We start from the raw sequence: 16511 nt of genomic DNA, 5'->3' as shown, positions 1-16511 counted from the left end.
GCGCTTATCAGTGCCCAAATCTGCCATTTTGAACCCGTATACGGGTACGAGGGTAATGGGTTAACCTAACCCTAACCTGAACCAGAACCTTAACCCCTAAACCTAAAATAGCCTTTTTCCTTGTGGGGACTAGCAAAATGTCCCCACTTGTCAAAATGTTCCTTGTTTTACTATCCTTGTGAGGACTTCTGGTCCCCATAAGGATAGTAAAACCCCCAAAACACAAACACAGTGGTACACTACATCCCACATGTCTAGTAAGCCTAAATAATATAAGTGGCATATCATACAAGACTGATGCACAGACGAATTATTCCTTATGAATAAGGATATCAATACGAGTCATATTAGGAGTGTTTCTTAACCTAACCAGGAAACCCTTAGTACCCTAGTTTTCTTCCGCTGCATACAGCGTAAGAAATGTACGCATTCACTAACTGTAAGTCGCTCTGGATAAGACCGTCTGCTAAATGACTAAAATGTAATACAGCCTTCCACTGCATTACAGCATGGACATTATAGAGGAGGAAACCAAGAGTCTGCTCTACCCATAATTACAACCAAATCATTGCAGGATTACCGCAAAAATTGAAGAGGAAAGTGGAAGGGGGAAAAATTAAGGAACTTGTCTGTCGGCCTTGCATTAAAGAACATACCGGTAATTGGTTAAAGAAAACTGTGATAGATAAAAAAGTATACCAGTTTCATTTAAGGACCAAAGGATTGACAGCCGTCCCATATAGATTGCAAAATAGTTGGGAAGAGATTTTTGACGTACCGATCCCATGGCATAGTGTTTATGAACTGATACGCAAAACGACGCCGGATTCAAAACTTAAATTCTTGCTACCAATAGAATGTTATTTATATGGGGGATACAATCTTCCCAGCTCTGCAGATTTTGCTGCGAAGAGACAGAATAATTAGATCATTTGTTTTGGTACTGTCCATTTGTAGCTTGTTTTTGGACACAGGTCCAGGAATGGCTAAAGGATTGCAATATTTACCTGGAGCTAACCCTGCAGAAAGCATAACTGGATGATCTGAAAAGTCATAGTCAATCGATCAATAATATAATAATACTTTTAGCAAAAATGTTTATTTTCAATTTACAATCTGTAGAAACAATGAGAATAGAAAGGTTCAGAACTTTTATAAAACATCACAGTACAGTTGAAAAATATATGGCAAATAGAAATCCAATATGGATGGTGTTAAGAGATAGATGGGTGGTGTTGAATGGAGCTGAAGGATGGGACTAATAACAACTAACAACAACTAATAACAACAAGATAACTAATAATGTAAGCATACTGTGTCCATAATAAGTATGTACCGTATTTTCCGCACTATAAGGCGCACCGGAGTATAAGCCGCAGCAGCTAAATTGAATGATATTGAATGATGTGTACATATATAAGCCGCACTGGACTATAAGCCGCAGGTGTTTTAATGTTTAATTATCATATGTAAGGGTTCGTGCACAGAGGGGATTGTCGGGAAAGAGACAAACTGTCTCGCTCTCGTAATGTCTGTCTGTCTTGCTCTCGTTCTGTCTCTCGTTCTGTCTCTCGTACCACTCTCGGTTCCACTTTTACTTTTGCGCGCTACCTGTCTCACTCTTTTCCGGCCTCCAGCTTTTCCTGCTGGAGCCCGCCGCTTAAAGGTGGGGGGCGCGGACCGGTCATAGAGCCCATAGAGTTAAAGTTGGTGGACTGTAACCTGTAAAATCCATAGATTTAGGAGGTCTTCTAGTGGCCGTTAGCTGTAAAAATCCATAGATTAGCCGCACCGTTATATAAGCCGCAGGGTCGAAAAATTGGGGAAAAGGCGCGGCTTATAGTCCGAAAATTACGGTAGATTATAGGTTGAGAGCTTTTGTGAAAGAGTACAGTTAGAAAGATATGGCATATAGAAGCAAACCGGATGGACATCATGAAAATGATCGGAGAGGTTGAGGGTAGAGGAAGTTCAGGAGTAAAAACAAACAAAATATAATTATTGTAAAATTGACTGTGTCCATAAAATGTATATACACTGCTCAAAAAAATTAAGGGAACACTAAAATCACACATCCTAGATCTGAATGAATGAAATAATCTTATTAAATACTTTTTTCTTTACATAGTTGAATGTGCTGACAACAAAATCACACAAAAATTATCAATGGAAATCAAATGTATCAACCCATGGAGGTCTGGATTTGGAGTCACCCTCAAAATTTAAGTGGAAAACCACACTACAGGCTGATCCAACTTTGATGTAATGTCCTTAAAACAAGTCAAAATGAGGCTCAGTAGTGTGTGTGGCCTCCACGTGCCTGTATGACCTCCCTACAACGCCTGGGCATGCTCCTGATGAGGTGGCGGATGGTCTCCTGAGGGATCTCCTCCCAGACCTGGACTAAAGCATCCGCCAACTCCTGGACAGTCTGTGGTGCAACGTGGCGTTGGTGGATGGAGCGAGACATGATGTCCCAGATGTGCTCAATTGGATTCAGGTCTGGGGAACGGGCGGGCCAGTCCATAGCATCAATGCCTTCCTCTTGCAGGAACTGCTGACACACTCCAGCCACATGAGGTCTAGCATTGTCTTGCATTAGGAGGAACCCAGGGCCAACCGCACCATCATATGGTCTCACAAGGGGTTTGAGGATCTCATCTCGGTACCTAATGGCAGTCAGGCTACCTCTGGCGAGCACATGGAGGGCTGTGCGGCCCCCCAAAGAAATGCCACCCCACACCATGACTGACCCACCGCCAAACCGGTCATGCTGGAGGATGTTGCAGGCAGCAGAACGTTCTCCACGGCGTCTCCAGACTCTGTCACGTCTGTCACGTGCTCAGTGTGAACCTGCTTTCATCTGTGAAGAGCACAGGGCGCCAGTGGCGAATTTGCCAATCTTGGTGTTCTCTGGCAAATGCCAAACGTACTGCACGGTGTTGGGCTGTAAGCACAACCCCCACCTGTGGACGTCGGGCCCTCATACCACCCTCATGGAGTCTGTTTCTGACCGTTTGAGCAGACACATGCACATTTGTGGCCTGCTGGAGGTAATTTTGCAGGGCTCTGGCAGTGCTCCTCCTGCTCCTCCTTGCACAAAGGTGGAGGTAGCAGTCCTGCTGCTGGGTTGTTGCCCTCCTACGGCCTCCTCCACGTCTCCTGATGTACTGGCCTGTCTCCTGGTAGCGCCTCCATGCTCTGGACACTACGCTGACAGACACAGCAAACCTTCTTGCCACAGCTCGCATTGATGTGCCATCCTGGATGAGCTGCACTACCTGAGCAACTTGTGTGGGTTGTAGACTCCGTCTCATGCTACCACTAGAGTGAAAGCACCGCCAGCATTCAAAAGTGACCAAAACATCAGCCAGGAAGCATAGGAACTGAGAAGTGGTCTGTGGTCACCACCTGCAAAACCAGTCCTTTATTGGGGGTGTCTTGCTAATTGCCTATAATTTCCACCTGTTGTCTATTCCATTTGCACAACAGCATGTGAAATATATTGTCAATCAGTGTTGCTTCCTAAGTGGACAGTTTGATTTCACAGAAGTGTGATTGACTTGGAGTTACATTGTGTTGTTTAAGTGTTCCCTTTATTTTTTTGAGCAGTGTAGTATGTATAAGCTGGAAGTAGAGGCTAAGCATTGTTGTTCACTAGTTTACTCCAATTAGGGAAGGGGTGGTGGGGTTGGAAAGTAATAAAGGGAAATGTATTTTTTTTTAAATAGTATGACTCCTTCCATCTTGGTCCTGAGCCAGAACTGTGGCCATGCTGTAAATACATACATGAGTACTTAGTGAGGATCGGGATCGATCTCTTGTTAAAAATGCACAAGGTGACTGCAGGATGCGGGAGCCATCTTAATGATCCTACTCTTCCGCTAGCGATTAATGCGACAGCTGTTTGGAAGGAGCCACTCTCTCTCTCTCTGTGTGTGTTTGTGTGTGGATGTGTATACATGCGTTTGTCTCTATGTGTGTGTGCGTGTGCGGGCGTGTTTGTGTGTGTGTGTGTCGTCTGTTCTGTGTGTGACTTTTCTCAGAGTGCAATTAGAGCAGACAAGGCCCCTCAAACAGCATTAGCATACAGCTTTGTTATCCTCATGTGTCGTTAATCATTGAGGCTCCTGGACCCATGCCCGTCCCTATTCATATCTATGGGCTGATAAGCTCTCCTTCCACTACACTGACACAGGCCAGTCCTGATGCCAATGGGTATGTGTTGTGATATAGTGTGGGGTGGAGATTCAGGAATATGGCTACAGGATGTGATTAGTGGAAAGGATGTATTAGCACAGGAATTGGATGGATAGACCTGTGGAACCAAAGAAAGAGGGAGACGAGGAAAGTATGCGTGTGCTTGAGTTCATGTGTGTATGTGTGTTTGCCCAACCTATTGTATACATCTCTGTCAATCAGTCATATCCTTGACGTGCTGACCCAGACCTGCAGATCTATGCGGTGAGCCCCATCCCAGAGAGCCAGGATGTGCTGCAGAGAGACGGAGTGCCTGACAACATCAAGAGCTTCTATAAGGTCAACCACATCTGGAGGTTCAGATACGACAGGCCATTTCACAAGGGCACCAAGGACAAGGAGAACGAGTTCAAGGTGGGTTCAACACGCAGTGTTTGTACACACAAAAACTCTCCTATGTGCCTTTCTGTTTCTCTCTCTTTCTCTCTCTTTCTCTCTCGTTCTCTCTCTTTTGCCTTTCTGTTTCGCTCGTCTTGCCATCTTATCTCACCTTTCTGGACTTGTTAGTGTCTTCCTTTGATGTCTACCCACATCCCTCTCCTTACTCACTTTCCCTCCCTCTCCCTCTCTTCCAATCTCTCTTCCTCCCTCTCTCCACTCTCTTGTTTATTGCGTGGTTGTGTGGGTGGCTCATGGTCTTCATCTCTGTATACATGTGTGTTCAGGTGTTGTTTAATTCATAGTCCTACTAATTAGACTCCGGGGCTAGGAGAGGCTAAGACACGGAGCTCAGTCTAAATATCGTCTCTCCAGACTCCACCTACCCACGCTCACTTAATCTCCATTCTCACTCAATCTGCATTCGTAAACCTAATTTTGTCGGGTTTATGAATTGGATATCATCATCATATCATATCGTCCTGAGGGTTAGGTTTCCCAGATGTCTCTTTTGGGTCTAGTTAGTGCTTCAGATAAGCTGTTCAGGCCAGATAGAGTTGACATTTAATATGGAAATATTAAGTAGCATGAATCAGTTCTGTGTTGATATGATCTCGTAAAATTATTGACAGAAAATACAATTTGGTTGCTAAACTCCTTGTGGAAGTAAAGGTATTACAGGAATATATAAGAATCTCATGTTTTAATGCATTTCATTAAGTGACACTGCATCATTTGCAGATTTGTGTAGACTGTTGCTGTGAGAACTCTATATCCATGAGTGTGTGTACTACTTGGATTTTATATGAACCAGTGCCTACACAACATATATTGACAGGAGAGAAAAGCAATGTTCTGTGCTGCTCAGATGTGTGGGTGAATGTGTGTTGCCGAGCAGTATAGTGCCAGCATTAACATCAAGTGTGTGTGTGTCTTCTTGCACATGTCCGTGTGTGTGTGTGTGTGTGTGTGTGTGTGTGTGTGTGTGTGTGTGTTTTCAGAGCTTGTGGGTGGAGAGGACTACACTAACCCTGGTCCAGAGCCTGCCAGGAATCTCCAGATGGTTTGAGGTGGAGAAGAGAGAACTGGTGAGTCTGTTACACTCCTCCACTAACCTCCTCATATAACCCAATACACAACACATTGCTCAGTGCTGACCCTGCTATGTTCTAACTTTGCAGAGAACCCAACCAAGCTCCCTGAGCGTAGACCTATATTAAAGGGACATTTCATCTCCAGCAGCACCCCAAAATTGTGCATTTCTATGTTTTGTAGTAGAAAATATATGAGAAGATAAGTGTTACCAATGATTGTGAAATGGCCCTTTAAGAGAAGGGTGAAAGTTATTCATAATATTCATAATATTCATAATTATAATATTACTCTATAACTTCTTAAGGATCAAACTGCGTACAGAAGGCTGTGTGTTAGAGAGATGCTGTTTGTTTGTGTGTGTGTGTTTGTGTGTGAGTCTGTGTGTGTGTGTGTGAGAGAAAAATACATTGTGTTTATGTGGCCTGCCTTATTTTGTGTGTCTTGTCTCTACTTACTACATATTCTGTTTGTGCGCGTGTGTTTAAATCAAATCAAATCAAATTGTATTTGTCACATGCGCCGAATACAACAGGTGTAGACCTTACAGTGAAAGGCTTACTTACAATGCAGTTTTAAGAAAAATAAGTGTTAAGTAAAAAATAGATAAGTAAAAAGTCTTATGGCTTGGGGGTAAAAGCTGTTAAGAAGCCTTTTGGACCTAGACTTGGCGCTCCGGTACCGCTTGCCATGCGGTAGCAGAGAGAACAGTCTATGACTAGGGTGGCTGGAGTCTTTGACAATTTTAGGGCCTTCCTCTGACGCTACCTGGTATAGAGGTCCTGGATGGCAGGAAGCTTGGCCCCGGTGATGTACTGGGCCGTACGCACTACCCTCTGTAGTGCCTTGCGTTCAGAGGCCGAGCAGTTGCCATACCAGGCAGTGATGCAACCAGTCAGGATGCTCTCGATGGTGCAACTGTATAACTTTTTGAGGATCTGAGGACCCATGCCAAATCTTTTCAGTCTCCTGAGGGGGAATAGGCTTTGTCGTGACCTCTTCACGACTGTCTTGGTGTGTTTGGACCATGATAGTTTGTTGGTGATGTGGACACCAAGGAACTTAAAGCTCTCAACCTGCTCCACTACAGCCCCGTCGATGACAATGGGGGCGTGCTCGGTCCTCCTTTTCCTGTAGTCCACAATCATCTCCTTTGTCTTGATCACGTTGAGGGAGAGGTTGTTATCCTGGCACCACATGGCCAGGTCTCTGACCTCCTCCCTATAGGCTGTCTCATCGTTGTCGGTGATCAGGCCTACCACGGTTGTGTCGTCGGCAAACTTAATGATGGTGTTGGAGTCGTGCCCGTGTTGTATCTCTACATACAGGTATGCATATGTCTGTATATATACTGATACCTTATCACCCTGTGTTTTCTTCCTCTAGGTGGAAGTGAGCCCGTTGGAGAACGCCATCGAGGTGATTGAGAACAAGAACCTGCAGCTGCGGACGCTGATCGCCCAGTGCCAGAGCAGACAGATGCAGAACATCAACCCCCTCACCATGTGCCTCAACGGGGTCATCGACGCCGCCGTCAACGGGGGGCTCGCACGCTACCAAGAGGTCAGAGGGCAATGATGATGTCACTGGCTTACATCGGTCACTCAATAGTGTGGAGACACTGTCTGGGCATGCTAGATCTAGGATATAAATACAGTCTGCCTTATGTGTTTGTTTAAAGAGTGCATAGACAGACAAACACAGACAGACAGACAGACAGACAGACAGACAGACAGAGGATAAGAAGGAGTTCATTCAGACACATTCAAGGGCATGTAAATCACACATTACATTGAAATAGATAGTTTAAAATACATACAGTACTTTAATTGTCCTGAAGCTCTATAAATGAGGTGTTGAATGAACCCTTTATCCTCTCCCTCCTCTCCCTCTCTTTTCTTTCCAAATCCATACCGGAGTGCTATAGCATCCGAACTATAATCACTCCTTTTCGAGGAGTCCTCCGGCATCAGCCAGCTAACTGTGTGTACTAAACAGTGGCTCTCGGTTGCATAGCAACTTCACATTATCACTACAGCTAGCCGTGTTGAGTTTGCAGCGAGGCTTAAGAGGGCCAAGTTAGCAGGGGTCTGCTCTCCTCATGACCACCACTACCTCTCACCTCTATTAAACTGGTGGTGGAGATGATGAGATGATGCTAGAGATGAGGATGTTATAGGAAATGAGTTTGACCTGGGAGAGAATAGCTAGGCTAGCTACGGTTGTGTTGCGCGGTGCCCACCTGTTGCTGTTTCAAGTACCTTATCTGCCAAAGCTTTGATTCAATGGGCTCATTGTATGAAGTATATGACGATATACAATGCTGCTGAATCTAGAGAGTACATAATGTGACAGTTTAGATCCAGTTGGTTTAATGTATATATCATGATATACAATGCATACATTAAAAAATATATATTACTTATTTAAAGTGTGGATATAATGATGATATATACTGTCTATAAAGGCAATGAGAACATCATACATCCACATTTTGTATTCCTAATGCTCCATGATATTGACGTATGGAGTTGTCTTGAGGAATATCGCACACAATACATCATAAATCAGTTGCTTTATTAGGGTAACGCAATTGACTTTTATGCCAATTTGTTCAGCCATAAATGAAGCAGATATCAGCATTCATATTTCGATTTATTGCTTATGGTTATAGTTCCAGCCCTGAAGGAGAATCCAGCCTGATTTAATATCAATTTAATTGAGGTTTTATAATGATTCACATTTTCACTTGACACTTGGAGTTTCTCCTCCAATCTCAAGTCCAACCAGCACCAGAGAAAAGTATCATTTGATGCAAATTATTTTTCCACCCTCAGCTATGGGTTTCAGACAGTATTATTCATACCGCCTCGCTATGGTTCACTCAGACGGAATAGTCCCTTTTCCTTTGAATATATATTTCTGTGGCTTTGGACTATCTTTCACACCAGTTATTTCGGTCAAAGCGACCGTGGCGTTCACAGCGTCACAGCAGGGGTCGTAAAGCTATGTTTTGTGTCGGGATAACGATCGGGAGATGAGCCTGCTACTGTAGCCTAGCTAGCGCTGTTCCATTGTTCTCATGGTGGTAATTGTGTGTGTTATTGTTTAGCTAGCATCATGGTGGAGGTTACCTCTCACACAGATAGGACTGTTTGGGAGGGGGCTTTGAAGTAAGCAGTGAGCTCCTCTCCCCTTTGAGTCTTTTGAGTCCCCCCTCTCTCCCTCTCTCCCATGTCTCTCTCTGTCTCTTTGGAGATAGCCTGCCACAAAGACCTTGTGAGGGAGACCAAACCCTGCTTTCTCCTTTGTGGCGACTCTTGCCCCTTTGCTCTCTTTCCACTGAAGATTTTAAAAGTGATTTTGAGTTGTTGTTCATTTTCTGGTGTGTTTTTTTATTTTAATTTTTTTAAATCTGTTTTTATTGTAATGCAGATTAAAAAGCCTTGACTCTAATCTGCACTCATCTCAATGGTTGCAATATCAACATCAGGGTATATGCATTTAATGTATGATCAAACAGACCCACTCATAATTATACAAAACATGTTTACATTATGAATATTATTTCTCCCTTTTTGTCTTTTGCTCACAAAAAGACGTATAGAGAGAGTGAGAGACAGACAGACAGACAGGGGGGAACCATGGTGACACAATGAAGTAAACAAATACATAACATACAATGAATTGTGTTCATGCAGGCATTCTTTGTGAAAGACTACATCGTGAATCACCCTGAGGACGGGGACAAGATCGGACGACTAAGGGAACTCATGTTCGAACAGGTCAGTTTCCAATGTTGGAAAACAGCAGCCCTACTTTAATAGGAGAACTGCTTAGCTTTTGTGATGATATTTAATCTGAAAGGGATTAACGTTAACAAACTAAATGCACCGTTTCCGACTCTCTCCTCTAGGCTCACATCCTGGAGTATGGCCTGGCCGTCCACGAGAAGTTTGTTCCTCAGGACATGAGACCTCTACACAAGAAGCTAGTGGACCAGTTCCATATGATGAAGTCCAGTCTGGGGATCCAGGTTAGTGAAGGCCACTCAACAGGAGCGCAATCATTCACAACCTCAAATCAACCTTCATCCAACCTGCATTAGCACAACCATAACTCACACTAGCATAAACAATACGCTAATCACATGTTTTCTCCTCCCTCTTCTCTTTCTCTCTCTCCCTCCGTTTGCCCTTCGCTAATCCCGACCCCAGGAGTTTCCGGCGTACGTGCGCGCTAGCCCCGTGCACTTCACCAACGGCAGCCCGCGTAGTTCATGCAGGAACTCAGTCCCCAACATCCTCAGCCCAGATGGCTCTCGCGTGGTGGCCAGACGCAGGTGAGAAACACTGTCCTCATCTCTCTTTATCTTCCTTTCCCTCTTCCTCTCGCCTTCTCCCTTTTTCCTCTTCTGTCTCTTCCTCTTTTCACTCCCTTCCTCATACTATTTTTCTTTCCTACATGTCCTCTACTCTCTCTCTCTCTCTCTCTCTCTCTCTCTCTCTCTCTCTCTCTCTCTCTCTCTCTCACTCCCTGGTATGGCACCATATGGGTGTAGGTGGGCAGACTGGCACCTGCAGTGAGTTCTCTGTGTGTGTGCTGCCAGGCTGGTGGACAAATTGTGTGTGTGTGTGTGTGTGTGCTCAGTGACCCTGCCATTCTCTACCTGGGACATCCTACCTCCATCCTACCTCCTCTCGAGCGTAAAGAGGCACAGACATGCACAGCCAAGAGGGGAATATACACACACACACACACACACACACACACGTGTAAGCACACACGCACACCCAGCCTCAATCTGTCACTGACATTTCTCTCACTGAGTTTTTACTGTCCTCTTAAGTCGACAGCTTGCAAATGTAAAACTCACTAACAGCTACAACTTGTGATTTAAGGAGAGATTATGTGGCTGTAATTTTCTTCTGAAACCCAAATATTGTGCCTTTTTATCAGAACAATATGGTATTATGTCAGATGAATGCTCAACCAAATTCTGAAAGTAACTGGTCTTATTTTCTTTCTCTCCCTCTCTATTTCTTTCTCTCTCTTTCTCTCTCTCTATTTCTCTCTCTCTCAATGTGTGTGTGTGTGTGATCAGTCCCCTCACCTACCCAGCTGTCAACCGCTACTCGTCGTCATCACTGTCATCTCAGGCCTCCAATGAAGTGAGCAACATCACAGGGCAGTCGGAGAGCTCTGACGAAGTCTTCAACATGCAGGTACAATTCCAATTCAATTTACCCTCAACCTCCCTTTTTCAAACTGAATTCCTTTTTTGGGGGGTGTTTACAAAAGCTCACTTGAAAAAGGCACTGATCTAAACTAGATTTGGTTAATTCCACTCCCTCACACGATCTTGGCTGTCTATAATTCTTAACTTGTCAGTGATGTTGTTGTTGTTGATGTAGTTGTTTGTCCCTGCAGCCCAGCCCATCTACCTCAAGCCTCAGCTCCAATCACTCTGCCTCTCCCAACGTGACCAGCTCTGCTCCATCCAGCGCCAGAGGTAAGACTAACAGAGAGAGAGAGAAAGCACACTTGAATGCTTTTTGGTCTTAAACACTCAGTACTTGGTGGCAAACTATCTGACCACCGTGACTGATAGAAAACTGAGAAAAACACTGACTGTGTACAGACTCAATGAACACAGCCTGGTCATAGAGACCGGCCGTCACAGGCAGATCTGGCTACCCAGAGAGGACAGGCTGTGCACACTCTGCCCTCAAAGAGAGGTCGAGACAGAGCTGCATTTCCTTTTTCACTGCGAGGACTTACAGGCAATTTTCTTCCCCAAAAGTGAAAACAAATATTACTTTGAAACAAAAACATTGGGAGAAAATATCCTCTCTAGAAAGAGCGAGTGAGAGCGAGAGAGGGAGGAAAAAGAGAGAGAGAGAAGAACAGCTCAAATTATATCTGAAATAGTATCAGTACTTGCACTGGGAACAATTTGTATTCAGACCAAAATAGTCCACTGAAACAGAAAACTGTGTCCTACTGGTGAACATCAAGAAATCACTGGATGAGGGAAATGTGGTCGGAGTAGTCTTCCATGACATGAAAAAGTCATTTGACACAGTTAATCACAGTGTATTGATCTCCAAACTCTACAAGTTCAATTTCTCTGACATAGCCATATGCTGGTTTGGTTCATATCTGGAAAACCATGGCCAATGTGTGGTCATCAATAACATCAAATCCACATTTCAAAAAACTAAAATGGGAATTCTGCAGGCTTTGGTGCTTGGCTCAATTCTCTTCACATTATACATCAATGATTTATTTACCAGAGACAAGTATAAGTGCCGGCCTTCAAATGTACGTTGATGACAGTGTTGTCTCGTAAAACCTTTGCTGTTGTCTCTAAACAACTGACAGAACCCCTGGACTCAGTTGGACACTTGGTTGAAAATGGTCTCATTTTGTTTCTCAACAAGGAAGCTGCCAGTGACAGTGTCGCTCTCTATCAGCATCAAAGGAGAGACAATTGAACAAGTCACAGTGGTGAAATATCTGGGGATCATCCTGGATTCACAACTGAAAATTGACAAACATGCTTTAAAGATCAGTAGAACTATCAAAGCAAGCCTCCCCTGTTTCAGACTAATAAGAAAGTGTCTGCCTCTTGACAATGCCTTCTTATTCTTACATGCGGTGGTGTTCTCTCACATGTTCTACTGTATACCATCCTGGTTCCAGGCCAGCCAGACAGTGCTGAGACCCCTAGAGTCACTGTACAACCTTGCACTGAAAATCCTGGACCAAAAGCAAATACTGCACCATCTTTGTCACATCTTGAAAAAGTACAATAAACCGAGCGTTGAAATCTTCATCAAATTTGCAAATGGGAAGCTTGTGTTTAAGTGTCTCAATGGTTTTGCGCCTAAATCCCTGACCAAACACATGCAGAAGCTGCAACGGCATGGAATGTCCACCAGGGGGGCCACCAGTGGAAACCAGGGTTCCTCTATCTATCCCTCTATATAAAACGGATAATGGCCAGTCCTCCTTCTCCTACAAAGGAGCACATGCATGGAACACTTCATCAGAAGAACATAAACTGCTGGAACATTTAATACATTCAAAAGAAACACCAACGAATGGGTTGCTATAGCTCCAACAGTGCAATCATGTATGAACTGCTGTGTTTTATCAACAGACCCGTTACGACCCTCGTACCGCCATCAAGTTGTAAATAGGGGTATATATGTATGACATTTGCTTTGTGCTTCTAATTGTAGCCTATTGTTGTGGAAAATTTGACCCAAATATTAAGGCAGAGACTATTTCATTGTATAATAGACAAATATTTAAGCAAGCAGCTGCAGGGGAGATCTTAATCTGATTTCACAGGGAAGAACTCCAAGAGTAAATGGTTACATGTCCCTTATATAGTGGGAGGTGATAATAAAATCATATTGTTTACACAACAGTTATTTTATACAAGCAACAGTTCCGGAATACAATGGCCTTGTGTGAGGGTGCAGACATACAGTGGGGAAAAAAAGTATTTAGTCAGCCACCAATTGTGCAAGTTCTCCCACTTAAAAAGATGAGAGAGGCCTGTAATTTTCATCATAGGTACACGTCAACTATGACAGACAAATTGAGAAAAGAAAATCCAGAAAATCACATTGTAGGATTTTTTATGAATTTATTTGCAAATTATGGTGGAAAATAAGTATTTGGTCACCTACAAACAAGCAAGATTTCTGGCTCTCACAGACCTGTAACTTCTTCTTTAAGAGGCTCCTCTGTCCTCCACTCGTTACCTGTATTAATGGCACCTGTTTGAACTTGTTATCAGTATAAAAGACACCTGTCCACAACCTCAAACAGTCACACTCCAAACTCCACTATGGCCAAGACCAAAGAGCTGTCAAAGGACACCAGAAACAAAATTGTAGACCTGCACCAGGATGGGAAGACTGAATCTGCAATAGGTAAGCAGCTTGGTTTGAAGAAATCAACTGTGGGAGCAATTATTAGGAAATGGAAGACATACAAGACCACTGATAATCTCCCCTCGATCTGGGGCTCCACGCAAGATCTCACCCCGTGGGGTCAAAATGATCACAAGAACGGTGAGCAAAAATCCCAGAACCACACGGGGGGACCTAGTGAATGACCTGCAGAGAGCTGGGACCAAAGTAACAAAGCCTACCATCAGTAACACACTACGCCGCCAGGGACTCAAATCCTGCAGTGCTAGACGTGTCCCCCTGCTTAAGCCAGTACATGTCTAGGCCCGTCTGAAGTTTGCTAGAGTGCATCCAGAAGAGGATTGGGAGAATGTCATATGGTCAGATGAAACCAAAATATAACTTTTTTGGTAAAAACTCAACTCGTCGTGTTTGGAGGACAAAGAATGCTGAGTTGCATCCAAAGAACACCATACCTACTGTGAAGCATGGGAGTGAAAACATCATACTTTGGGGCTGTTTTTCTGCAAAGGGACCAGGACGACTGATCCGTGTAAAGGAAAGAATGAATGGGGCCATGTATCGTGAGATTTTGAGTGAAAACCTCCTTCCATCAGCAAGGGCATTGAAGATGAAACGTGGCTGGGTCTTTCAGCATGACAATGATCCCAAACACACCGCCCGGGCAATGAAGGAGTGGCTTCGTAAGAAGCATTTCAAGGTCCTGGAGTCTCCAGATCTCAACCCCATAGAAAATCTTTGGAGGGAGTTGAAAGTCTGTGTTGCCCAGCGACAGCCCCAAAACATCACTGCTCTAGAGGAGATCTGCATGGAGGAATGGGCCAAAATACCAGCAACAGTGTGTGAAAACCTTGTGAAGACTTACAGAAAACGTTTGACCTGTGTCATTGCCAACAAAGGGTATATAACAAAGTATTGAGAAACTTTTGTTATTGACCAAATACTTATTTTCCACCATAATTTGCAAATAAATTCATAAAAAATCCTACAATGTGATTTTCTGGAAAAAAAATGCTCATTTTGTCTGTCATAGTTGACGTGTACCTATGATGAAAATTACAGGCCTCTCTCATCTTTTTAAGTGGGAGAACCTGCACAATTGGTGGCTGACTAAATACTTTTTTTCCCCACTGTACCAGGAGTCTATGAAAGGCATAACATCACAGTCCAACACAGAACATATTCCTTGAGAAGTTACAACAGCTCACCCCAAATTCTGCCACCACACTATGACATTTGCTTTGTGCATATCATTGTGATAATGTACTGATATATGATTACATGGGATTTGTATTGATTATGCATTACTTTCTTTCCTTTTGTTTCCATAAAAGCCATTCTAGGGACGGTTGTTGAAACATTAGCGTAAGATAGAAACACCCATCGGACGATTGTTTGTTCAATGTGTCAATGTGTTTGTACTTGTGCCTTTCCAAATAAACCAAACAACAAAAGAGATGAAAGTAGACAGAAAGAAAGAGTGAGGAGGAGAGAAATAAAATGATTACCATTATGTTGTTACGTAGTTAGATTGGTAAAAACAGTCAAATGTGTTGTTTGATTGAAAAATTGATGCATTATTGCGTACATGGGAGAAAGAAAGAGAGATGAAATGGAGAGACAAAGGAAATCTTGAGAGGGTGCATTGTTGATTACACCTGTGAATCATAGAAAATGTATCTAAGCCCTATAAGAAGCTTGGTACCACAGCCAGCCAGGTTAGGAGGTTCTTTAGAGGATTGTGACAATCTAATTGCTCCTCCAGCCTCTTATCGCCCCTCGCTCAGACACTCTCGTGCGTTTCTACCTGATGCAGATCATAAACATAAGAATATATGGAGACATTTATGGATGCCTATACACTCCCCTTGGCAGCTCCTGTGCAACCAGAAGGACCCCTATAAAGCCACTGTCAGGACCATAAAGTGTTCAGAGAAGTACAGCAAACTGAACTGCCTGTAAGATGGCCATCTCATTCCCATATGATGTCCGTTCTAAAGCGAATTCCTATGTGATGTGATATGGAAAAGGATCAATGGGCACCTAGTGATGAGCTGTAATCATTTCTGCCTGTAATGTGTTTGTGGGTGTGTGTGCGCACACCTGTGCATGCGTCGTTTGAGTACATATTCGTGCGTGTGTGTGTGTTAGTCAGTGTATCCCAGGAATGAGTGTCTGGCGCCACCACAGTGTGACAGCCAGCCCAGCAGGGCAGGTCTTTTATGTGCTGAGGTTAGTGAGGTGGAAACAGCCAGGGTGGAGGAGGTGAAACAGGGAGCGCTGTTGGTTGGTCGATGGTTGTTGACTGCCAGCTTCTATCCTCGTTTATTTGTGTGTATCGCTTGTCTAACAAGAACACCTTTTGCACGTGTGTTTTTTGTGTCATCACCTATTCTCACACTCCCGCCCTTCTCTCTCTCTCTCTCTCTCTCTCTCTCTCTCTCTCTCTCTCTCTCTCTCTCTCCCCTCTCTCCCTCTCTCCCTCTCTTCCTCTCTCCCTCTCTTCCTCTCTCCCTCTCTCCCTCTCTCTCTCCCTCTCTCTCTCCCTCCCTCTCTCTCTCTCTCTCAAATAAAACAAAAAACACAATGCCTCTCCCCTATCTGATCTAGTTAACCTAGTTAAAGCATATGTATATTGTAACTTCATCCTACTGCTACGATTGGATAGAATGAGGCTGTAACGCCACTCCCTTTCACATCTCCTTAGTGCTGTTTACTGCTATTATGAGAACTAGCTCAATGGCGAGGACATTTGCTACCAAGCCATAAATGTGCATAATATCTAACAAGGAGAGCGAGGGTAGGAAAAAATATGAAACGACAATGCATGTT

General features: G+C 43.8%; 1 protein-coding gene across 3 annotated transcripts in view; it reads left to right on the top strand.

Annotated features, from left to right (window-relative positions):
* Positions 1-16511, top strand: part of LOC121546235 (dedicator of cytokinesis protein 4) — a 143719-nt gene that overhangs the window by 113018 nt on the left and 14190 nt on the right. For all 3 annotated transcript variants that reach the window (XM_041857334.2, XM_041857335.2, XM_041857333.2), the window contains 8 exons: positions 4448-4614; positions 5640-5726; positions 7117-7293; positions 9432-9515; positions 9647-9766; positions 9948-10072; positions 10835-10955; positions 11161-11242. In XM_041857334.2, the coding sequence (XP_041713268.2) occupies positions 4448-4614; positions 5640-5726; positions 7117-7293; positions 9432-9515; positions 9647-9766; positions 9948-10072; positions 10835-10955; positions 11161-11242 (963 nt within the window). The remainder of the gene's footprint in view (positions 1-4447; positions 4615-5639; positions 5727-7116; positions 7294-9431; positions 9516-9646; positions 9767-9947; positions 10073-10834; positions 10956-11160; positions 11243-16511) is intronic.

Source organism: Coregonus clupeaformis, chromosome 30 (assembly GCF_020615455.1).
Source record: "Coregonus clupeaformis isolate EN_2021a chromosome 30, ASM2061545v1, whole genome shotgun sequence".
Lineage (NCBI taxonomy): Eukaryota > Metazoa > Chordata > Actinopteri > Salmoniformes > Salmonidae > Coregonus > Coregonus clupeaformis.
Note: the sequence above shows the minus strand (reverse complement) of the source record. Positions and strands in the feature narration are given on the sequence as shown.